At 47.1% G+C, this 22985-nt stretch overlaps 3 protein-coding genes across 7 annotated transcripts; 2 read left to right on the top strand and 1 right to left on the bottom strand.

The window, feature by feature from the left end:
• The first annotated feature begins 3835 nt into the window (after nt 1–3835).
• KMT5A (lysine methyltransferase 5A) lies at nt 3836–14138 on the top strand. 2 transcript variants are annotated; one of them, XM_065033437.1, is made up of 8 exons: nt 3836–4463; nt 4779–4819; nt 7019–7175; nt 8739–8955; nt 9734–9818; nt 10170–10229; nt 11304–11494; nt 11929–14138. In XM_065033437.1, exons 1-8 carry the CDS (start codon nt 3974–3976, stop codon nt 12137–12139), a joined length of 1452 nt encoding a protein of 483 aa, XP_064889509.1. In that variant the 5' UTR covers nt 3836–3973; the 3' UTR covers nt 12140–14138. The 2 variants fall into 2 exon arrangements, with proteins under 2 accessions (XP_064889509.1, XP_064889507.1); XM_065033435.1 differs by having other exon boundaries at nt 3959–4463; nt 4779–4873.
• A 1832-nt stretch (nt 14139–15970) lies between these two features.
• RILPL2 (Rab interacting lysosomal protein like 2) lies at nt 15971–20454 on the bottom strand. 2 transcript variants are annotated; one of them, XM_065033450.1, is made up of 4 exons: nt 19984–20454; nt 18950–19101; nt 16702–16812; nt 15971–16254 (listed from the first exon to the last, which is right to left on the bottom strand). In XM_065033450.1, the coding sequence occupies exons 1-4, from the start codon at nt 20323–20325 to the stop codon at nt 16212–16214; spliced, it is 648 nt and encodes a 215-aa protein (XP_064889522.1). In that variant the 5' UTR covers nt 20326–20454; the 3' UTR covers nt 15971–16211. The 2 variants fall into 2 exon arrangements, with proteins under 2 accessions (XP_064889522.1, XP_064889523.1); XM_065033451.1 differs by having other exon boundaries at nt 20092–20453.
• On the top strand, nt 20395–22563 carry SNRNP35 (small nuclear ribonucleoprotein U11/U12 subunit 35). 3 transcript variants are annotated; one of them, XM_065033444.1, is made up of 2 exons: nt 20395–20543; nt 21513–22563. In XM_065033444.1, exon 2 carries the CDS (start codon nt 21532–21534, stop codon nt 22327–22329), a length of 798 nt encoding a protein of 265 aa, XP_064889516.1. In that variant the 5' UTR covers nt 20395–20543; nt 21513–21531; the 3' UTR covers nt 22330–22563. The 3 variants fall into 3 exon arrangements, with proteins under 3 accessions (XP_064889516.1, XP_064889514.1, XP_064889517.1); XM_065033442.1 differs by having other exon boundaries at nt 20512–20775; XM_065033445.1 differs by lacking the exon at nt 20395–20543 and adding an exon at nt 20773–20985.
• The last annotated feature ends 422 nt before the right edge of the window (nt 22564–22985 follow it).

The raw sequence follows: 22985 nt of genomic DNA, 5'->3' as shown, positions 1-22985 counted from the left end.
CTCGCCGCTGCCGCCGCCGCCGGGCTTTGGCGCGCGCTCCCCGCGGTCCCCGTTCACGTGACATGCGGCTCCTTGTCGCTCCCTGCCCCGGCAACGGGCGAAGGCGGCGAACTCCCCAAATCACGCGGCGCTTCCGGCCTCCGCAAAAAGCGAAGCCCCCGCGGGCGGGCCCGGCCCCAGGGCGGCGGCCGAGAGTCGGGAGTGATGATCTGGGCCCGGTTCCCGGTGGGTGGGGGAGGGGAAGGCGGAGGCGAACGGCTGCGAGCGGTCACGTGATCCCGGCTTCTCCAAGATGGCGGGTGCCGCGAGGACGCGATAAGATGTGCTCTCGCGAGATCCGGCCTGTTCTCGAGGCATTGTGGGAAAGAAGGCGGGGGATGCGGAGCAGTGCGCACGCGCGTGTCGTGTGCCCGCGCGGGGGCGGTCGTGCCCGCGCGCATGCGCGCGGCGCTGGCGGCCGTTGCGGCTGAGCGGGCGGCTGGGCGGGTGCCCGCCTGAGGAGAAGTGGTGTCCTGTGGGCCCCGGCGCCCGCCCTCCCCCTGCTGAACGCGTCTCCCTTCAGGCGGCCCCTCGGTTCCGTTCTGCCGCGGTTGGCAGGTGTTCCTGTGCAGCCGAGCCTGGGCGGCTCCCTGTAACAGCACACTGAGGCGGCTCCGCGGGGCCCGAGTGCTCTGGCGGGGTCGGGGCCGCCCCGTGCTGGGGATATGTATAGCCCCGCTGCCCGCGTAGTCCCGCCGCTCCGCTGTTTCCCTCACAGGATCTTCCCGGCCTCCCGTAGGAGAATGAGGAGTGACAGCGATGCTGTGCTGGGGACATCCCTGCTGAACGGTCTGGGAAGGACACGCCTGTGGGGATGGGCTGGCACATGAGTTTCTCCTCTTAAATATTCCACAAGCTGCCAAAGTGAAATTTTCTGCTGCAGAGAGCTAACATGTTTGAAAACCTGATGACGACTATGCTAGTTTAACATCTGGAGAGATCTTTTTAGCCATTAACACCCTCTGACAGATTTTTGCAAGAATATGGTCTTCCATTAGAACGCTTTCCCAGCTGTGTAAAAAGAGGAACATTTAAAAGAATTTTTAACATAAAATTCAAGCAGATGTAGATAAAGTTTGGGCAGTCATGAAATCTGCTTAAAATGCTCGATACCGCTCATTCAACTTTATACAAGTTCACTGATTGTTAAGACAAACTTAACAAGGATTAAAATAACCAATGAAGGATTAGACAGATTTAGGCTAAGCTATTTAAAGACAAAGCAATGTTAATTAAACTGACTTAAGTAATTCGGATTAATCAGCAACGCTTCAGACACTAAATGGAGAAAAAGGATGACAGAAGTCTGGCCAGAGACAAGAAGAACAATTTAGCTGGCAGCTAATATCTTGATTATTGCCCTCCACACACTTCAAATAAAGGCACGATGAAGCACAGCTCATGTGCGGGGTGTCCAACGTTCAATTCATCTAAGCAGCTTCCTACAATCGCGAAAGTGACCTTTTTGATGTCTTGAATTGAAAAGAGAGGTGAGTAACCCCACTGGTGACCATTATGCTTCTTATTGGGGTGATAGAGCACAGGCAGTATTATCTGCAGGATGCAGTTTCCCTGGGATTTTGCGTGTAACTTGCAGATCTCAATGCAATTTTTGTCAGACATGCCCCTTTATTATTGGTAGATACTATTCTGAATGTAATATTATAATCTATGAAATGTAGCTAGCACCTACTGGCATTTTACTAAATGTCTTTATAAAATAAGGTTGCTTAATGTACCACTCAACAGTTACCCTTAGGGCATCGTTTCTACATGCTTTCTCATGGAGAAGTGCAGTGGCTGAGGCACAAATTGTCAGGATTTCATCTTGTGAATAAGGAGTTTGTGCAAACATTGTGACACTTATTTACTTGCTGTGTGAGAACTACATTGAGAACTTGCTCCAAGGTAGAAATACTTAACAAGAATGCCTTGTTGGTATATTTGAAAGAAATGGAACTTTTAAATTCAAAGGTAACCAGTCCTAAAAAATAAGATACTTTTTAAAATTGACTCGAGTGTTAATTTAGACTGAAAGTATTTACTCTGAAGATTTTCTTTCCTTTCTGAGCAAATCCAACATTTTGCTTGTGTGTTTTTCTTCCCCCACAAAAGGCTTTCAGGTCTCAGTGTTAAAGCAGTGCTCTCAGGGACTGCCCTTACACTACTACTGGAGATAATAAATATTTAGGTCACTGGGTTTTACGGCTGGTGCTGGTGGGAGTCGTGCTGCTCCCTCCCCAGTATCGCCCTGGCTGGCGCTTTCCCATGTGCTGCTGTCCTCAGTCATGGTGACGGGCGATTGCACATGGATGTGCCCTCTTTTGGGCTGTAGCCTTATCTCTTGATAACATTTTTCCTTCTCCTCAGTACTTGCTTTTTGGTGATAACTCCCTGAAGCGCTAAGGGGTAAAAACAGCCTGGTTTGTGTATTCCCCGTGCGATCCGCCCGTGCTGGGAGCAGGACCTAGTTAGAGGTGACATTGTTTTCTTTGTTGCTCAAGGGAAGATAATTACTTAGCTTGCTTTGCCCTCTAGTGGCACAGCTTCAATGTAAACTTGGTTGCTTTGTATAATATATAAAATTAATATTAAAAATATCCAACCCACAAAAGCAGAGCAAAACCACAGTAAAGGTGTTCCCAGAGCTTTCCCATGACAATTAGGAACAGTGTTCCTTAATGACTGCAAGAAGGAAAGTATCATTAGTAATTTATAAAGAATTTTTTCCAGTCCCATCCTAGCTGTGTGAAAAGAAGAGTGTGAATTAGGGTGGAAAAATCAGAACAAGGGCTCCGGTGCTCTTCTGGAGAGCTTGGCCTACCTGCTTCGGCAGCAGAGATTATCAGGATGATGCAGCCTCCTGTCCGCTGGTGTTAACAAAACAACACCCAGAGCATTTTGGTCACCTTTCTGTGAAATATATGTTAGTGAAGATGAAGAAATTGTGATGATGCAGAGCTGGGATTCTTTTGCCTTTTCTTGAAGTGCCCGTTTGCATGGAGAGCAATCACAAAATGAGGCGAGGGTGGGCTGAAACACCTGCTGCCTTCCCGTGTCTCCTCTGCAGCCACTCCCTGTTGGTTGGTTGGTTGGTTTGTTTGCGTGTGTATGTGGTTTTGTGGATGGGTTTTTAAATGATTTTTGTTTGTTTGTTTTCTTCTCTGCTGTTCTTAAGGAAAATCCTGGTTTTCAGTTGTTTCACCCTCCAGAACTGGCTGATCATGCCGCTGTGGGGATGCCCAAGGGACAAGCAGCCGCCTGTGGCTGCAGATAAGCCCTGGGTGGGAATCCACCCCTGTGACAATGACACTTGGGGTCAGCTGACGTCCTACAGACCCATATCCCCAGCAGGCACAGGTGGCTGTTGTTAGGTGGGTCTTAAAAGATAAAAAGAAAGACTAGCCATACCTCGTTACTCAATATAATTGTTCCTCTTAACATGGAGCACCAAAGAGATCCTGTGCGGTAATCTCCTATTGTCCATTATGACCTTTACTTACCAAGGAGAAACACACAGTATGCCTTGATCTGTGTGTCGTCGTGCCTTGTTGCCACTTTACTCTTTGCAATGGTACTTTCCTGATTTCGCAGTGTATGCACCAGGCCTGACATGGGGCTGTTGAAGCCCTTCTGTGTTTTTGCTGTGTTTTAGCCATGCTTGTTAGGGAATCAGGGGTTTGATGCAATACTGTTCTCCAGGCAAGCTTTGAAGAGGATGGAATTAATGGCCTTTGATATAATTTTCAGATTTAAGCGAGACATTGCATAAAGCGGTCTGATAATTTCGCAGAGTTTTACGATCCCGACGGAATTAAGGGCCCCCCGGATCCTCGCTGGGAGGTGGCGGGCGCTGTGCGCGCCCAAGGCAGGAGAAGAGATCCACGTGCTCTGCGAAGAGGTGCATGAGGTGTTGACGGGGCCGCACTGGGCGATGCCGCTGCCCCGCAGGAGCGGAGCGGACAGCACGGGGGGGTACATGTCAGCGCCCCCGGCGCCCGCCGCCGCTCCGTGGGATGGAGCGGCACGGACGGTCCGGCGGGACCCGCTCCCAGCGCGGCGTCCTACCCACGTGGCGAGCCCTGCCGCGGAAGGGCGTTCCTTCCCGGACCGCCAATCAAAAAGCCGGTTGCTCTTCCCACGGACCAATCAGCGCTCGGGGAACTCGCGTTTAAACTCTGTTCCCGGGAGCTGCGAGCATCGCTGTGTGACAGGGAGAGGGCGGGGTGCGGCTCTGTGTGCCAATCAGAGGCGCGGAAGCGGTTATTGGCACGCGGTTCAGCCAATGGGGTTGCCGAGAGGAGCGCGGTGTCTCCCTGCGGAGCGGTTGGTTTCAGCGGGGGAGCTCCTCGGGGACCGTCGGGGCAGCCCGGCCGCGGGGGGCTCCAGGGCGCCGGGCTGCGCCGCAGCGGTCATGGCTAAAGGTGCGCGGGCGCGGCGTCGGGGAGGAGCGGAGACGGGGCGCGGCGGCTGTCGCGTCGAGTGCAGGGCGGGGGCCGGGCGGCGCGGGGGCATCTCCGCGGCGCGGATGCTCCTCCCGGGAGACGCGAGGCGCCGGGGCTGGCGGGACTCCTCCCCCGCGCGGTGTGCGCAGCTCGCCGGGAAGGGGCTGGGCCGCCGCGGCTCGCCCTGCCGCATCCAGCCCTTTAAACATGGCGCAGGCCGCGGTGGCCGGGCGATGACCGCGGGCGGCCGCGCCGGACATGGCTCAGGCGCCGATCTTCCCCCCTTGTTCCTAGGGAAGAACATGCCCAAAGCCAGGGCGGGCGGCGCGGAGGAGGTGAGCCCCGAGAGCGCCGAGAGGAAGGGCCCCGGTCGCCCCCGGGCCGGCGGGGTAAGCACTGCCCGGGCCTGGGCGGGTGGAGCAGAGCGGGGCGGGCGGCTCCCTGGGGTCCTCTGTGCCCTCCGCCTCCTCCCGGTGCGAGCGGGCCGGGTGCGGGCTGCCCCGGGGAGCCGCGTGGCCCCGGGCGCTTGACTTCTGGGGTTCCTCCAATCATTCAGCAATCGGTTAACTTTAAGTGGAATGGCACACTTTCCGTGTTTTCCGGTGACCTCCTTCAGCTGCCCTGCAAGCGCGGGGCGCTGCCGGGGCTGTCAGCGAGCAGCCAGGCCCAGGCTCAGTAATCCCTCCGTGCCACCTTCCCGTCCTGCAGTTCTGTTACAGGCAGCTGGCAGGAGCTTGTTTGTCACTTTGCATTTAGCCTCCCATGGAAATAATTGTGGCTATTGCATCAAATCCCAGAGCTCTCCGCCAGCCCTTCATGTGCTCCGTTGTGCTGAGAAAATCTCTGCTCTCCAGGGTCTCAAGCCTGGCACAGACAAAGACGTGGCAGCCACGTCTCGGTAGCGCCAAGAGCGCAGCAGGCAGGGAGCTGGGAATGAGGGGAGGGAGATACGCTGGAGAAATAGTCGTTCGTTTCATGTTAATGGTGTATTCAAAGCCAGAAAGCTTTGCTGGCAGGTGGACTGCTGCAGTTCACTGCTTTTGGCTTTCTCCGGAAATGCCCATATTTAAACTCCTCGCTAAATCTTGAGAACTTTGCAGCACAGGGTTTGCTGCTGGTAATTGTTAAAATGGAGTGCTTTCGTAGCGTTTTATCCTCAAAAGCCCCAGTTTTTTTTTAAATAAGCAAGTTTTGTCTTTCATAGGCCTTTCAGAAACATTGGGGGTCAGGGAGTGTCTGACTTGCTTTTTCTGACTGTTCTACTGTAATCTTAATATTTAGTGAAGTTGATTTGTGTACTGAGATTTGAGCCTTTAACTGGTCGTATTTTATGTGTGAATTATGTATGCATTAAGTTTGTTACTTATTATGCTAATTATTTAAGTTACCCTATGTGTTCTATTATGTGCTTTGTTTACTTTTTTAGTTTTTGTGTGACTACATATGCTGGAGTATTTGTTTAGTCAGCTATATTTGAGCTTTTTTTTTAACTAATGGGAGCCTTTACGTGCTTTTCTGAAAAAAAATGGATGCATGTTTTTGTTGTTTTAACTGGCTTGCAGTGTCTGGAAATTGGTTCTAGTTGAGTCAAAATATAGCCAAGACAAACTCATTCTGGCCACGTTGCATCTGCCTGTCCAGACACTGAGATTCCACAGCTGAAATCTGTGTGCCCTACATATGCTGCAGAGTCAAACTTGGCGAGGGGGCAGGAGACTGCAAAAGCAAAGGTGGCACGACTCCACTAAGCTTTGCTAAATTTTATACTGCTCACTGTTGATGTTCTTTGAGGCCAAGCCAGTGTACAAACCCTGGCCTCTGTGGTGCTTGACCATGCTGGAGGGTTTTGCCGTTTTCCTGGCTGGGCATGAATATTTTGTGTAAACTCTTTAATGTTTCATTTGCCATGAGCAAATTTACACTTTATTTTGTGAAATCTAATGGATAAAAGGATAGCATTGTTTATCTCCTAGGCTTCATTGAGAGTTGTCACTCAAGGTAGACTGTAAAACTGATTTCTGTCTTCTGTGTTGCTCAGTAGAGCATATAATTAACTGCAGTAACATTTGACACCTCGTAAGAGTGTTCGAGTAAGCTCATACCTCTCTGGCTATAAGAGGTATGTTCCAGGCTTGGGCAATTTTTGCTCTCTTATTTGTATTTTTTTTGGCTTGCGCTCTTTGAGGCCGCCTTCCTTCCAAGGCGCACAGGGCTACTGAGGGTTTTTTTAGCACCAGAGTTCATACTGTGAAGCACAGAGTGGAAGCTGAAGTTAATTATGACTGCTCCATCCTGCCACACTTCATAGGAAAGTCCTCTTGGGCTGGGAGTTTGCATGAGTAAGTTCTCTGAGTGCTTACCACCGTTATGTTTTCACTTAGTAGAAATAGCAACAGCATTAAGGATGATGCATTAAAGCAGTGTAATTTGCAATAGTGCAGTCAGCTGTCAGCCCTGGTCTTTGTAGTGTGTTGTGGATACCAACTTCATGTACCTGGCATCTCTGAACTGATTTTTGTATGGGTCTGTTTTAGGAGAATGTGTTTATTGGTCAATCCAAAATCTACAGCTACCTGAATCCTAACAAAACTCCTGGTGCTCGCCCCCCGCTTCAAGAGGAAAACTCTGTCATGTATCACGAGGTGAAATGTCAGGGCAAAACACTAAGCAAAACCTACAGGAAAGGAGATGGTAAGATTGATTTTTGGATTGCTTGCCTCATTAAATGTGCTCCCCCTACCCTCAATTTGAGAACTTAATTGCACAGTCACAAGGGCCAGGCAGCTCCCCAGCCCGGTTGCTTTCCCAGTGCTACAACTCTGTTGGCAAACTGGGACTCTATAAAGATGCAGGTGTCCTTATCCTTTTCAAAACTTAGGTCATAGGCTTACCAGGCATTTTTCCTGTTTTTTGTCTGGCTATGTTTATATTGTCTCTCTGGATATAAAAAACTAATGCTTGCGTTGTCAATATGCCCTGTTGTCCCTGCAATTCCATTACTGATCTGCTTTTTCAGGTCAGCATTTGGCAGTTTATCTATTTTTTAATCTTTTTTATTACCTAAAACTGGCTTGTTCTCTATTTTGACTACTTTATACTAATTTATATAAAGGCAATTCAAAGTCAAATCAGGTATGAGGTAGAAGTACTGATAGAAGAAGCAACAATTCTTAAATTTTCAGGATGAAATAAAGGCAATGAGAAGGAGGAGCACAGGTTGTGGATGCCAAGTGCCAGGCTTCGTAGGTGCTTCATTGTAGTGACTAGGAAAGGGAATGTTCCACAGGTTGGGGGGTGGGGGGGACAGGGGGGAAAGCTGGCTTGTGTTTAAAGGTGGATTTAGTAACCTTGGTAATTTGTCAAAACATTTTGATGCAAACACTTTTAGCAAGCAGATATTTTAAGTTCCACTCAACACAGGGAGTGTCATGTCCTCTGGAAACTCGGGGCCTTTAGCTCCTCATTTAGCTCTCCAGTTTTGACAAGAAATCGAAGGTGGCTTTAGCTTGTCCTACTGCTGTGGCCTTGCAGCTGTACTTCTCCAGCGAGACTGAACCATCTGTCTCAGCAGATGGGACTGTTAAACCTGGTGATTTGCTTTAGATAAAAAGTTTATGCAGCTTTAAGCCTTGCTCACCTACCTCTAAATCAGTTGGCTGAGGAGGAGGATGTGTTCATGTCCGGGTGGGATGCACATAGCCAAGAAAATGTTGGTGGTGTGTGGGGTAGGCTTCTTGTAAGTGTCAGCCCTTTAGCTTCTGTGGGTTTTGTCTGACTGGTTTTGGTCCCTTGGTACAGGGTTTGCAGCCACTGATCACAGCAGTGCAGGACCCAGAGAGGCTTCCTCTCCCTCATCAGTCCAGGGTGTCAATTAGCTTATGGCAACTTGATAATTTAGTGTGGCAGGTGCAAACTGAGCAGTTGTTTCAAACACTGCACTGAAGGTGCTGTGTGTTCAGGTTTGGAAAACTCTGAGTCACAAACTTAACATGACAAAGTACTTGGACCCTGTTTTACCCTTTCCCTTTTTCCACTCACCCCTCCCTTTGTACTATGTGTACTGTAGCAATGACTAGTCAAAAGTTGAGTAACAGCCTATCTGAGTTCCAGCAGAAAGAGCTTTTCTCATTCTCTTCCTCTTTCTCATGTTTGACAGAACTATGAACTTAGGCTAGAAACCATTAGAATTAATTTAAAGCACTCTGGTATAGAGGATGCTACGGTCAGAGCCTTACTTGATTTTCCTGTTACCAGGAAAAAAGAATGGTGGCAATATAATCGAAGGTGCTATGAAACCAGAAGACCAGAAAGATAAAGAAGGTGGGTGCAATACTTCGGTGGCCTCCTCTGATCAAAACCAAGAAACTGTAGAAGCTCAAAAGACACCGCTGCCTTCGGGCTGTGCTGAGGAGGCCAATGCAAAGCCAGCTCAGAAAAAGGTGGTTAAAGCAAAACGTGGACCAAGGAGAAAGTAAGTGACTTCTGGAATTAGGAAAACCTTTCTTTGTGTGTCCTTTTGTACCAGGAGGCTTTGATCTGCATTTTTCCTTTAGGAACTACAGTCAAGCCTGTAATTAATGTTTGTCTTGTTGACAAATCTTGAAGGTTTCTTTGTTTTCTCAATAATAATATGTTTGAAAGCACCCAAAGTATTTGTGTACCTTGCAGAGGACTTTTTTTTTCTTTTTCTGGAAAGCAATGCTATTGTGTGTTATCCCAAGTGAAATACTTGCTGATCACCTATAGAAAAAGAAATTAACGAGCCATTAAGACATACTTTTCAGTGGACAAATGGCAAATGGGAACCTATCTTTTCAGAAACAGAATATTAGATTAATTACAGTTGGAGGCTTCCTGGCTGAGCTGAGACTCTTTCGCCTGATATCTGAGTAATGTGACCTAACATTAATGAATTCCTTACCAAGCAGCTTTCATGACCTAAATTTTAGAGTGCCTTCTGGCAGGGCACACAGGGGGCTTCAGACTTGTAATGTGACCTTCAGTTCGTTTCCAATGGCATCTCATTCTTGTAGCTAGAGAATTCATACTAGAGTAATGGAAACAGCGTGAGGAATAAAAGGGGATCTAGCTTTTGGCTTGAAGGGAAGAGTGCTGATAGGAAACACTGATTCATACTGATTGCCTTTCAACTTAACAAACTGAAAATAAACATTTCTTACCTGTGTCTTAGAGGTATAAGTTCACAAATAGTCTGAAATGTGTGTTCTCTGTTTTTTTTTATCCCTTAGAACACAAGGAAGAACACCAAATCGAAAAGTAACAGATTATTACCCAGTTAGAAGAAGTTCCAGGAAGAGCAAATCTGAATTGGAGGTAGTGCTTCTTGTTAAGATTACATCATTACTTACAATGTTGCTAATTAATTGAACATTTGAGGAAGTACGTAACTATCTGTAAATGGATTAAGTTGGCCAAATATAAAAAGCATTGTGCACTGGAGGTATTGTTAAGAACATTCTTAAAATTTGGAAATGCCGATTCAGTTCTTTTAGGATAGAACCTAGCTTCTTGCATATTTTGCCTCTTTCCCATTCAGTTTTGCTAGAAATATGGGATAGTTTGGAAAAACGAGTGTCACTGATTAATAATGTCCTTTTAGCTGTAGAATAAGCTGCAAAAACTATCAACAGTAGTGTGGTTTATTTGTTGTCATTTCTTTTGCAGACTGAGGAGAGGAGGAAAATAGATGAGCTAATTACAAGTGGAAAAGAAGAGGGAATGAAGGTAAGTGCAATGCCAGCCTGAGTAGCCATGTGCTGTTTGTACAGTGTCTTGCTGCTAATCTGTTTTGAGCAGAAAGTAACAGAACTCAGTCTCAGAACTGCTGCAGTTCCTTGATAGTAAGATGCAAGTGCAGCAAAACTGGAGCAGACTGTCCTTTGGATGAGTGATATTTGGCTCTGAAGAACATGTATGCACAGCCTTGGTCATAAATATTGAAGGGGCTTTATAATCTCTACTGAAAATGCACTTGATTCCTTGAGTATTTAATTTCTTGGGTTAGCTTCCAGAAATGGGGCTAGATACAGCATCTGAATTGCCGTAGGTTTTAAAGGCAATACCCATATATGTTGTCTGTATGGAAACAAATTCTCTTAGCCTGTTCACAGCCAGTCGCTGTGGGTCTTCATTGTGGCACTTGGGTTGTACTGGTTTTCCTCCCACTGCTAGCAAATAGTGATTATTGGGACCAAGTGCTTACCATTTGGGTTAGTTTGGTCACCCTTTTTAGACTTTAAAGCAGAAAAGGTTCCTGGAAGTGCAAGAAGAGCTGTGATCCTTGAAAAACAGCAGCTTGCACTTAACACTGTCACATCTATGACAGTGACAGGAGAAGTTTCTTGGAATTGTCCAATTTACAAGGAGAGGCAGGAATAATAAAGTATACTGGTGGGTGATAAATGTAATTTCTGTGGTTTATCTTTCTGTTCCTCTAACTTTTTAACCTGTGCATGCTAATGTGCATGCTAGTGATGGCACACCTGAAATGGAAAAGCTTACTGCCTCAGCTAATAGTTCAAAAAGAACACATAGCTCTGTGTATGGTTTATTTAAGGTAATTAGTAATTTGGTTAGAAGACTTTGTATCAAAAGATCTGGCAACTTGTAGGGTGTGTCCTGAACTCACCTTTTATTTCTTCCACAATGCTGTGCATTGGGCTTCTGCAGCTTTGTCCTGCGGTACACACAAGTACTCTGCTGTAGCATTTTTTAATCACAAATCACTCATTTAATACTGAACAGTGTATTTGCAATCATGTAAATACTTTCCCAGCTGACTCTTTTTCAACTCAACAGATTGATTACATCGATGGCAAAGGCAGAGGAGTAATTGCTACTAAACATTTTAATCGAGGAGAATTTGTAGTTGAATATCATGGGGATCTCATAGAGATCACTGATGCTAAAAAGCGAGAAGCCGTGTATGCTCAAGATCCATCCACAGGCTGCTATATGTACTATTTTCAGTACCTCAGCAAAACGTACTGGTAAGTTTCTCTTCTCTTTAGTGTGCTATTTGAGTGGTGGAGGCTTTGAATGCTGCTAAGTCTTCTCTTGTTCTCATGCATTTTGTTTTTTTAATGGGAACCATGAATTAGGAAATCTTTTTGGAGCACTGTTTCATGGTCCAAGAGCCTCCTGTAGCTCAGGGCTAAAAGGAAAGGTAGTCCAAAGCTTTCAATTTTCTGAGTTTTGTGCTAGTTTAAAAGTCTCCCAGAACTGCTTTAGTTTACCTACATTGCCATATTACATGCCATCTGTTTAATCATATGAGTATTCTGGAATGTTCTGGTTTTCATGCATTTTTTTTTCAAGCCTTATGTGGGTTCCTCAATCTTTATACAATTTGCACTTAGGTTTTTGTCCACAAATGTGATTGCGCAATATGCAGCAATCCTGCATTCTGTTCTTGTTCTTTCAGTGTTGATGCTACAAAAGAAACTGATCGTCTGGGAAGACTGATTAATCACAGCAAATGTGGCAATTGTCAAACAAAGCTTCATGACATTGACGGTGTGCCTCATCTCATACTGATAGCTTCCAGAGACATTAAAGCAGGTGAAGAACTGTTGTACGACTATGGAGACAGAAGCAAAGCTTCCATTGAAGCTCATCCATGGCTGAAACACTAATTCATCTTCCTTGTTTGGGTTTATTTTTTTGGACTGAGTGCTCTACAAGGAGTCAGTGGAATTTGTTTTTTCCCCTCACTTCCCTCAGCTTTCTTAGTGGACTGCTTATGGTGTTCTGAGCTCCTTAAAAACTACCTTTTGGCTTTGCAATATTTAAGTACCTATTACAGTTTTCCAGGCAGGCTTGAATAATTGATCTTAGATTGCCAAAACTTTTATATCATGAAAGGAAACCCTCCCTAACATTTGAATGCGTCTGCATAGTGACCAGTGCCACTTGAACATGCAAAGACTTGCACAGAAACTTAATCACTTGGGTTGTGCTTCTGCTTTTGCGATGAAATCTCGTGCTCCACTTTGTGGGGTGGTGAACTTGGCGTTAGCTTTATGATGGCAGATGTACTTCTGTACTCTGACATCCCATGGCTTCCCTGCTTGTCAGGCTGCATTTTACAACCCAGTGCTGACAGGCTTCCCTGAGATGGATGCGACTGTTTCTATCATTCTCAAATAATTTGTGGTAGGGATCCGGATTTTCCAGTGTCATATCTCATGTTGGCAATGAACTTTAAATGCACTGGCGCTGAGGGAAATGGATGGTCAAACTGGCTGCTTTCTTCAGAGGAATGACTCCAAGCCAAATAAGGATGGATTTTGATAGACTGGGTTGACACTGATTAGAAATGTGAAGACAGAACTTCACAGTGAGAATCAATGTTTGACATGACTTATTTTCTAAAACTTAAGACGGTACCTTTTTATAGTTAATGGCTGATTCTCAGAGGTGTCTTCTGGAAAATTTTAAAGAAGTAAAAGAAAAAGCTCTCTTCAAAAATTTTTATTACCTTCCTATGCTAATTAGCCATATCAGAAGCTATTTATTTACTGTGAATGCTTGAAGTAGAGCATAGTGGTTCCAAAAAATAGGAGTCATCTTCATATGCAGCTTCGAACTGTAATGATGGAGTTCATGCAATGAAGAAAGTAGATTCCTTATTGCCTGGTCCTGTAGGTCTGTCCAGCGTGGTCTGGTCCCACTGTCTTAAATGGGAGTTGAGCGCTTAGCATCTTGTGGATGTTCATAACGTTACTGTTGGAGAACCAAATCTGTGATATAGGCGGGCAATACAATGCAGGTCCTTTATGTTAAAGATGAATTCTTACCAGTTGGAATTTTTGCCAAGGCAAGCTTGGCGTGTGTGTAGATGAAAATGGCTGTGAGCCATCAGCCACGCTTGCTGCTGGGAGATGTCGGCAAGGGATCTGTGGCTCTGTTCTCGTCTTCTGTTCCTCACGTCTTGAAGGCTGCTGCTGTTCCAGCTCATGCCCTCTAGCACAATCTTATTCGCTTGCCTATGTGATAGGTCAAATAGCAACAACATCCTGGTTGTACGCTCCAGCAGCAAGAGAGGTGGCTTAGTGATGTATTTTTTAAATTAAAAACTTGAAGACAATGTCTCTGTAAAATAAAGAATATATTTATTATTGATGAAGTGGCTGCTATAGTACCTGTCTCCATTGCAGATAATTAGCATTTTGAAAGAAAGCTGTGAAAATCGTTAGCCATTAAATGCTTTATATTATTTACCACTTAACACAAGGCAAGCTCATCAGAGACAGCCTGTGTGTTTTGACCATTTCTGAAGAATTAACTGGAGACCTGTTACCTGTTACAGGTAAGCTTCTCTGGCTGACCTTTTTGAGTTGACACTCATTTTTCTCTGGTCCCAGAGACTACAGCAGTGTACGGTATCCTGTTTTATTAGAGCACTTCCCTGAAGTCAAAATTAGAATAAAATGCTTTTTTTAAACATTTGGTTGTTCTCTATCAAGTCAGATAGCTTAAAATCTTTGTTCTTCAGCATCACTTTTGTGAACAAGAAAGGGGGAAGATCTCTCCCTGTTCTACGTAAAAAGAAAATTGTCTTCTCTGAAACGCTTAACTGGTAATGAAGTAGCACTGCATCGGAAGATGGTAATAAAGCTGATGTTGCACTGAGTATGTATCCTTTACTTTTCTAGGAACTGATGTAATATATGCATATATCAAATGCATATATATGCATATATCAAATTTTTCTATGAAAAATAGAAACAAGCCATTTGGACTTCTATCCTTGTGCCTTATTGGAAGGTTTTATCTTCTGACAAGGTGTGAAGCACTCAGCAGGGCACGACAGCCTTGCATTAGGAGCTGAACTGTTTGTTTTGCTCTGGTGGCTTTGCCAGAGGCAGCGCCTTTCCCTCGCAGGGCTGGAGCTTCTCCTGGTGCAGCCCTAGCCAAGGGATTTGCTCCACTTTCCAGAGGGAAGCTGTGTGGCTCACTTGGCAGCAGCATGTGTGCAGCTGCTGCAAAGAGGCTGAGGTGCTCTCCTGCCTACTTTAAGTGGTGAACCCCCAGTTTTTATAATAAACTGAAAAGAATAATTGCAGCCTTCATTATTGCCTCAGGCTTCTGCACCTCCGTGGTGGGCTGCTGCTTTTGCACAGCTCCATTTAATCTGCACAGTTGATTACCTGAAGTTGTTTCATTAAGACTTTGTAGAGTGATTAGTGTGTTTTGAGGCACAGTTCCTCCTCCCTCCCCTTTTTAAAGGAGGTGGGGAAATACCTCCCTGGATAAAGCATAGAAGAGGAGAGTTCAGGGCACATGCAGACACATCTCGCTTCAGAGGTGTATTCTGGCTGTTACTCATGCACGATTGATTTGTGGTGTGTTTTGGGTTTTGTGTGGGTTTTTTTGTGTTGTTGGGTTTTTCTTAACTCTAATCACAATGCCTCTGCCAAGGAAATGCAGTAACTTCCTTCCATGCTACCATGCTCTGGAAAGTGCATCGTGGGGACATGGCCGAGGCTTATTAATATTTTACTTCAGCAGTTCCGTGCCCTGGCTAAACCAGCTTACTCAGGTCAGACACTGAGAATGTTGCCTTGCTAACGTACCCTTGCTAACAAATTCTCTCTGAAAGGAGACTGCAGTTCTACTTTCTGCAAAGCTGCGTTTGCATTGTGCATCTGAGCAGATGTGTGGAGTGTCATGTATTTTTCATGCTGCCTACTGTATGAGAGGGAATCAAAAGATTTCAGAGCCTGCTTTCACTTCTGAAAAGAGTAACATCATCGTTTGATACCTGTCACTGCTCCTTTTATGTTTGTTCAGACTTTTCTGCTCTGGAAATTCTGCTTTTCTAAATGTGGAACCTAATTGGTATCTTTCAAGCTGCTTTTCTACTCCTCTCTTTGCTTCCGCTAATGATAAATCTCATTTCTTGAGCTTGTGAGAGTTGATTGAAAGAACAGAGCTTATGAAAAATACAACTGTCAACCACGGGAGACCTTTAGCTGTCAGAAATGAAATGTTTGGTGTATCTGTTCCAGTTTGAGCATGTCTGCCCCTCTGAAAAGATATGGGCAGAGCATAATGCAGCAGCTTTTCTCCCCTGGCCGTGCTTTTCTCCAGCATCTTTCATCTCGACCCCAAAGGGTGTGCAGGGGCTGCATCTTTGGTGGCGTGGGGTGTGACAGGCTCCTGCCTGGGTATCACCCATCTGATGGAAGGAAAGACACAGGACAAAAAGCAATGCTGGGGTTTGCTGCAAGCCATTCTGTGTTAATGTGAAATAATTACTTTCTGCGTAAGAGCAGCAGGGACTGCAATCTGAAAGGGTTTTTCCTTCCCAGTGCTTCTCAATGCACTGCTGAACGGCATGTAGCTTTTAAAAATATCTTCAGCTTGCAAAATCATTTGGGCTGAGCAGTTTGATAGGTGGACAGGATAAAGAAGTGGTAGTACAGATTATCACAGGCTCTTTTAATAAAAATAAAACCCACTTTTGTATAAACGTTTATTCTGTGTGTGTAATGTCTGGCATGAAGTGAAGAAATACAAAAAGTGTCTGTCTTAAACAGTTTCTAAAAAAGCAAAGTAAAATCTATTCTGAAAGAATATTGTACAACATTATTTTTATGAGATTGCTTATTCTCTACAGTAGGAGTGATGCTTTTTCTTCCAATCAATGACTCCCCTGATGCCTTAGCAGCTCTCATCAGTGCCATTTCTGAACAGAAGTGGTTAAGTTCTGGAGGATGCTCCTTTTCCATGTTTAAAAGAGAACCTAAAAAAAAAGAAAACAATGTACAACTGGAAAAGAAGGAACATACAGTGAGCCAGCTGTGTCAATGTGTTCTGCTATTTTAGGGCACTTTGGGGACACAGCCTGAGCTTATGGGTACCGGGTACAGCTGCTTCGTACAATGTCAACCAACCTCTGGGGACAGCTGGCGTGTTCCCACAGCAGAGCCTTAACATGGGAGCTCTGAAATGCTTATTTTAATTAGCAAAAAAGCCATGCCCTGCTTGCCTGGGTGGAGGTTGGCTTCCCGTGGAGCGCTTTTTCCACAGGAAAGGATTTTTCTATCAGGTTTTAATTTCAGAGAGAGAGGAGGAGAAAACAATATCCAGCCACCTAGGCCAAAGTTTGGAATTTATCCTTGGATTCACTAAGTATGACACGTGCCATATTCTCTCTTAATCTGCCACAAAAAGATGCTGATGAACTTACAGCCGTTTGATGATCGTCTTCTCTTCACTGTCCCGGCTGGTGCCAGAGCTGCTGCTGGCAGCCTCTTCTTCCAGTTCTTCAGTTTGGTCCTTTCTCTGTGAGATGATCCCACTGGGAAAATAAGAGGGTTTGTTTATTTTTCGTGGGTTTGTGCACAGTGTGGCATTGCTACGTTAAACCCCTCGGGGCAGCCTAGGACGTGGGTGAATGGGTGTTCACAGAACAGGGATGGCAGCCTGGCCTATTTCTTGTCATGAACTGCTCTTATTTAAAATCCCGCAGTGTAATTTTGCTTAGGCAATGCTTTACTGAGAACACTAAAAAAGTAACGAGCTGACTTCTCCACAGAGGAGGAATGGCAAATCATAACAGGAGTGAAAGGGAAGTTGAATCACACCTTGGATTTGGCTAAGAGTCCAAAGATAAGAGAGTGCAGGCACAAATGGTGAATTTCTGCATGGGTGGGTCTGCGGTACCTGTACATTTCATCATCCTGCTTCACTGCTGCACTCCACAAGGTTGGAACTGCCTACTTTAGGCACGAGCCTCAGTTTTGCTAAAGGATGTTTCCTCTGCTTGGAATCGGGTTAGATCGTACCCCCTAGCACGCTGTGCCATGTTTTCACAGCATGCCAATTTACTGTCCTGAGCTGACCTCATTTATCTTGAGAGCTGAGTGGACCAAAGCTTGTGACTGCAGTGGCTGGAAGTAGCCAAGTGATGCTTGTCCGGACCTCGGGAATAAAAATACAGGAGAGTATCTAGAAACTGGTGTGACATCAGGCACGGGATAATTCTGGGGCAGATTCTCCTCTTACAGAAATGGGACTATGAGGTTCAGTAACACTGCAGGTCTTTAGTATCTGCACAATAACTTAGAAATCATGGTTATGGCCATTTTAAGCCACTCTCTGTGAGGATGTCACCTACTCTGGAGCTTATCTCCAATATACACAAGACATTCTAGAACATATATTTATCCTCTTTCCCTGCACAACTACTCTTTATGGTCATATAATTGGGCTTTTATGTGACTGTTTAAAGGGAAGATGGTTTTTGACTTAAGCTGTAGCACTGTAGGAGGAGATAACCACATAGAATTACTTGAACTGAAAAGCAGTCTTGACACAGTCCCAAGGTGACTTATATCACTCAAAAACTGAAAACATTCACAGTGAATTTTTAACTTAGCCTGTAACAAGCTGTGCAACACGGCTGGGAAATCAAAGCAAGAAGCCATTGCAGTGGGTGCTGAGCTGGGGACACTGCGCCTCACTGGGCTGTCGAGCCGTTTGTAAACCGACGTCTTGGCTTTAACTTTAACTTCTTTGCTTAACCTGCCTGTTACAGACAAGGCAAAGGGTGAGCTTACTGTATCTAAAAGGTTGCTGCTGAGATATCTAATGTGCTCAGACATTTTGTGTCTATACTAAGACGCAGTTTTTGCCCCAAAGAGTTTGTCATACAACTTGGTGACAAGGGGCAGAGGCTGGGGGAGAGCAGCTTTGGAGGGGAATGAATTTGTAGCACCAAGAGCAAGACTCTTCCCACAGTCCACCCTCTGGCTCACACTGATTCTCCCATCAGTGTGGTCCCTTCTAGACAGAACAAAAGCATTTTCCCTGACAGCACTTGTTTTGCACAGTTCAAGTGCCTTACCCAACCCTCTGTCGGCAGTCAAAAGGAAAAGCAAAACAAACCACAGCTTATCTTGAATGATGATGAAAAGGATTAATATTCTGCTTTCTAGATCAATGCCATACCCCTGTGGAAGCAAAGAAGGAGCAGATAAACTAGTGTCCCTGACAGCAAACTGGAGGAGGAAGGAAATTTTGACTAAATGTGAGATGGAAACCCCCGTGCTCTTTGGTACGTAGCGTGGCTTTAGACAAAAACAATACGTGTGCAACTGCTGAGACTGCACAGATGAATTAATGTGTGTGAGAATCCAGCTCGGATGTGCAGTGGCAGGAACTCCACGTAGGCTCACAGTGGTACATTATGGGAGCAGGCTGCGAACTGCACAGAGTAACAGGGAGTTTAGATTTAAAATTATGTTGCATAGAGACAACTGCATTCCCACATTTTTCTTTGCTTCATTTGTAAGCTCTTGGGAGCACAGTTGTCTCGTTTATGTCTGGACAGTACCCAGCCTGACCCAGGTGCTCAAACTTGGACTACTCTCATCTGATCAGCCCCTCTGACAAAACGTAATTGTTGTCAGTTCTTTGCTGGCTTCACGATATACCTCTTATAGCACTGTAGCTCCTCTTGCACCACAAGAAGCTGAGCTTTCAGCTGGTTACGCTCTTGCAACACATCTCGTAGCTCCTGTAACGTGAACCGGGGCCGATTTGGATCAGTGAGGTCTATTACCATTTTGTCTGGTCCAAGGCTGAGCTGTAAAATAAACGGTGGTAATCATGATACTGTAACCTGTCAGAAACAGGGCATTCACAGAGTAAAAACTCTGACTTTTATGAATATATTGTAGTTCTTAGAACAAGTACAAGTTTAACACAATACTGATTTTTTCCAAGCAGTTAATTATGGGTTTTCTTATTATTTTTTAATTCCCTTGGTGTCTGTATTTCCCAGCCAAGTACAGGGCCCAACTGTGACAGGCTCTGACCAGAGCTAAAAACAAAGTCTCTGTCCCAAAGAGTATGCAGTCTAGTTTGCCAAGAAGCTGCTTTTCTCTGCTGTTGTGGTGATGAGAGACACTGAACAATCTGTCTAACGTCATATCAAAACTCTGGCAGAGAGAGAACTGAATTGTCCCTTCCTAATTTAAGACCTTTGCGGTAATGTCTTTTTCGGTCACTGACATCAGTTTCCGTTGCACAGAGTAACAAAACTTCAGCATTTGCAGGAGGAGGAGCGGCACAGTGGTGGATCTGTGCTCTGAAACTGCCCGTGTCTGAACTCCATCAGCACCGCGTGTTGCTGAACTAAAAGCATGGTCAGTCACCACAGCCCTGTGGCTTGTAACAGAATCCCAGAGTGTCAGGGATTGTCAGGGACCCTGAAAGCTCATCCAGTCCGATCCCCCCGCCGGAGCAGGAACACCCAGATGAGGTTAAAAAGATCTCCGCTCTGGAAATGGCTTCAAAGCCTTCAACCAAGATGAGAAGCAAAGTTTCTGAGACTCGTTCCGCTGTGATCGAACAGCCCGGTGACCGCCGCAAAAGCATCCTCTGACCCAGCTGCTGTTAGGGCGCGTTTTGCGACCCACCCGCATGGCTGCGTCACCCGCTGGGGACCCGCGGCCCTGGCACCCACCTGCCCCGCGCCCGCTCGGGCCCCCGCCGCCCGCAGCTCCGCCAGCTCCCGCCGCAGGCTGTCCCGCTCCAGCCGCAGCTGCTCCTCGGCCAGGCTGCTCTCGCTCACCAGCGCTTCCAGCATCTCCAGCACCCGCACGATGCGGAACTGCAGCCGGGCCAGGGCGGCGGGCAGCGGCGGCCCCGCGCTGAGCTGCAGCTGCAGCAGGTCCCGGCCCACCACGGAGGAGATGTCATACACATCCCCGGCCGTCAGCTGGAACGGGCTCTTCTCCAGAGCCCTCTCCGGGCCGCCATCGTCCTCCTCCAGCTCCTCCTCCTCCTCCTCCCGGCCCTGCTCCATGCGCGCCGCCAACTTCCTTCCCCGGGGACGGCCGGGCCGGGCGGCGCTGCCGGCGGCGCCTGCGGGCGGAGCGAGCCCGCCCGCCTCCCGCGGTTTCCATGGCGGAGGCCGCGGCCCCGCGGCGCTTCCCGCCCTTCCCCTGAGGAGACCCCACCCACCTACCGCCGGGCACCGCGGGAACGGCCCGGGCGCCGGAACCGAACCGGGCCGGGCGGGAGGTAAATGCATCGGCTGTTCCTCAGCGCCACATTCGCCAGGCGGCTTGGCCGAGCGGCTCGGGCGGCTCTGGGGCTTGGGGAGCGGAGGGTCGGTGGTGCCTCCGCCGGACGGCGACAGGGGGAAAGGGGTTAAAATACACAAATTAAACACGCGCGGGAGCCCCGTGCCCCGCAGGGCCTGGCGAATCGGCCGGTGCCCACGGAGGAGCCGCCATCCCGCCGCGACGGAGAGGTGAGGGGAGGGGAGGAGAGGGCAGCGGCGGGCGGGGGAGAGACTGGGGAACCGGGCAGGGCCGGGGGGTCCCCTCAGCCCGGGGAAACGAAGATGCTGAAGGGAGTGGAGCATCTCCCGTGTGAGGAAAGGCTGAGGGAGCTGGGGCTCTGGAGCTGGACAAGAGGACACTGAGGGGCGATCTCATTGGTGTTTATAAATATATAAAGAGTGAGTGTCAGGAGGATGCAGCCAGGCTCTTCTCGGTGACAACCAGTGATAGGACAAGGGGCAATGGGTACAAACTGGAACATAAGAGGTTTCACTTAAATATGAGAAGCAACTTCTTCATGGTGAGGGTGGCAGAGCCTGGCCCAGGCTGCCCAGGGGGTTGTGGAGTCTCCTTCTCTGCAGACATTCCAACCCGCCTGGACACCTTCCTGTGTAACCTCATCTGGGTGTTCCTGCTCCATGGGGGGATTGCACTGGACGAGCTTTCCAGGGCCCTTCAACCCCTGACATTCTATGATTCTGTGAAGCCGGGCAGGGCCGTGGGGGGGTCAGGCTGGTGCTGGCTCTGGGCTCCCCACCATGGCTCTCCGCAGGGAGGTGAACTCAAACAACAGCGATATTGCCGGTCTGTTTCAGTTTGCCAAACTTTGACTTTTGGGTTAAAAAATACTGTATAGCAGTGCTGAAAGTACTTCTTGCACTGCCTGCTTTGTTTCCTAAAATACTTGTGTATCTGTGTGATGCAGGTTTTCTTCCCGGTAGACAATGAACGACTGGGCCCCCATAGCCAAGGAGTACGACCCCCTCAAGGCCGGGAGCATTGATGGCACAGACGAAGAGCCCCATGACCGGGCCATCTGGAGGGCTATGCTGGCCCGCTACGTACCCAACAAGGGAGTTACCGGAGACCCGCACCTCACCCTGTTCGTAGCGAGGCTCAATCTTCAGACGACAGAAGAGAAGTTAAAGGAGGCTTTTTCCCGTTATGGAGACATCAGAAAGATCCGTCTGGTTCGAGACTTGGTCACGGGGTTCTCCAAGGGCTACGCATTTATTGAGTACAAAGAGGAGCGTGCTCTCTTGAAGGCCCACAGAGATGCCAACAGACTGGTTATTGATCAGCATGAGATCTTTGTAGACTTCGAACTGGAAAGAACTCTCAAAGGATGGATTCCTCGCAGGCTTGGGGGTGGTTTTGGAGGCAAAAAAGAATCTGGGCAGCTGCGGTTTGGAGGACGGGACAGACCTTTCCGAAAGCCCATCAATTTGCCAAACATGAAAAATGATTTCTATGGAGAAGGATCAGCGGAGAAAAGAAACTGGTCTCGTGAGGGAACACGGGACTGGAGAACAAGGGACCGAGACCATGAAAGGAGCAGAGACAACCGAAGGCCAGAAAGGGAGCGGTCGTGGGCATGGGGTGAAAGTGAGAGAGAGCGCGACTCCAAAGAGGAGAGGAGCAGAGGGAGGGAGCGGAAGGACAGAGACAGGAAGGACAGGGATAGAGACCGGAGCAGGGAAAGAGACAGCAAGAAGCAAAGAGACGAGGATAAGCATCGGTAGGTGACAGTGCCTTGTCACTGGGTTTGGCGTCTGCTCGTCCACCCAGTACGTTCCAGTCACAGATGTTGCCTTCATGGGGCTGTGAGCAGTGTTCCGAACACGCAGCTCTGCTGTTACTGTTGTGTGCCCTGACTTGCACGTCCTGGAAACTCTGTAGTTTGGTTGCTAATGCAGTTAAGATACGTGTTGAGTTGTTCTTCAGAGAAAATAAACCTTTGTATTCGTGTTTTTGAACTGGTGATGCTGTAAGAAATGCACCGTGTGTACAGACATCCCAGCGACGCTCCAGATTTAATTACTTATGTGCCAGATATCCACACTCATTTAGTGAGACAGATGTCCTTTATGAAATAGTCACTTGTTAAAGAAATAGTAATGAAATAGCAACTAACTAAGCTGCTGAAAAATGTGGCCCAAACCAGAAGCTGGTGGAAAGTGACTTTATTTTCTTGAAGACAAGGGGACAGATGAAATCTTTAGTAATATCATGTCCTTCATTTGTTCTGTGAGGTGAGAGAGAAAAGCCATTGCTAAATATCTGTTAATGTATTCTAAACTGTATTTTTTTGTCAGTCTTTGAATGCCCCTGTTGTGAACCTTGGCCAGTTTGAGGCTTTATTTCCATTAAGAGTTGTAGGAGCCTTTTTCAGGGGAAG

Source organism: Columba livia, chromosome 17 (assembly GCF_036013475.1).
Source record: "Columba livia isolate bColLiv1 breed racing homer chromosome 17, bColLiv1.pat.W.v2, whole genome shotgun sequence".
Classification (NCBI taxonomy): domain Eukaryota; kingdom Metazoa; phylum Chordata; class Aves; order Columbiformes; family Columbidae; genus Columba; species Columba livia.
This window is presented reverse-complemented; position numbering and strand designations above follow the sequence as displayed.

What these genes read in the sequence shown, in the direction of transcription:
- SNRNP35 (XM_065033444.1), top strand. Translation starts at nt 21,532, where the DNA reads ATGAACGACTGGGCCCCCATAGCCAAGGAGTACGACCCCCTCAAGGCC.
- RILPL2 (XM_065033450.1), bottom strand. Translation starts at nt 20,325, where the DNA reads ATGGAGCAGGGCCGGGAGGAGGAGGAGGAGGAGCTGGAGGAGGACGAT. An exon ending in GAGCTACAGTGCTATAAGAG is followed by an intron (nt 16,813 to 18,949) that starts GTATATCGTGAA and finishes TTATTTTCCCAG; the next exon opens with TGGGATCATCTCACAGAGAA. An exon ending in AAGACGATCATCAAACGGCT is followed by an intron (nt 16,255 to 16,701) that starts GTAAGTTCATCA and finishes CTTTTTTTTTAG; the next exon opens with GTTCTCTTTTAAACATGGAA.
- KMT5A (XM_065033435.1), top strand. Translation starts at nt 3,974, where the DNA reads ATGCCGCTGCCCCGCAGGAGCGGAGCGGACAGCACGGGGGGGTACATG. An exon ending in GTCGCCCCCGGGCCGGCGGG is followed by an intron (nt 4,874 to 7,018) that starts GTAAGCACTGCC and finishes GGTCTGTTTTAG; the next exon opens with GAGAATGTGTTTATTGGTCA. An exon ending in AGAGCAAATCTGAATTGGAG is followed by an intron (nt 9,819 to 10,169) that starts GTAGTGCTTCTT and finishes TTTCTTTTGCAG; the next exon opens with ACTGAGGAGAGGAGGAAAAT.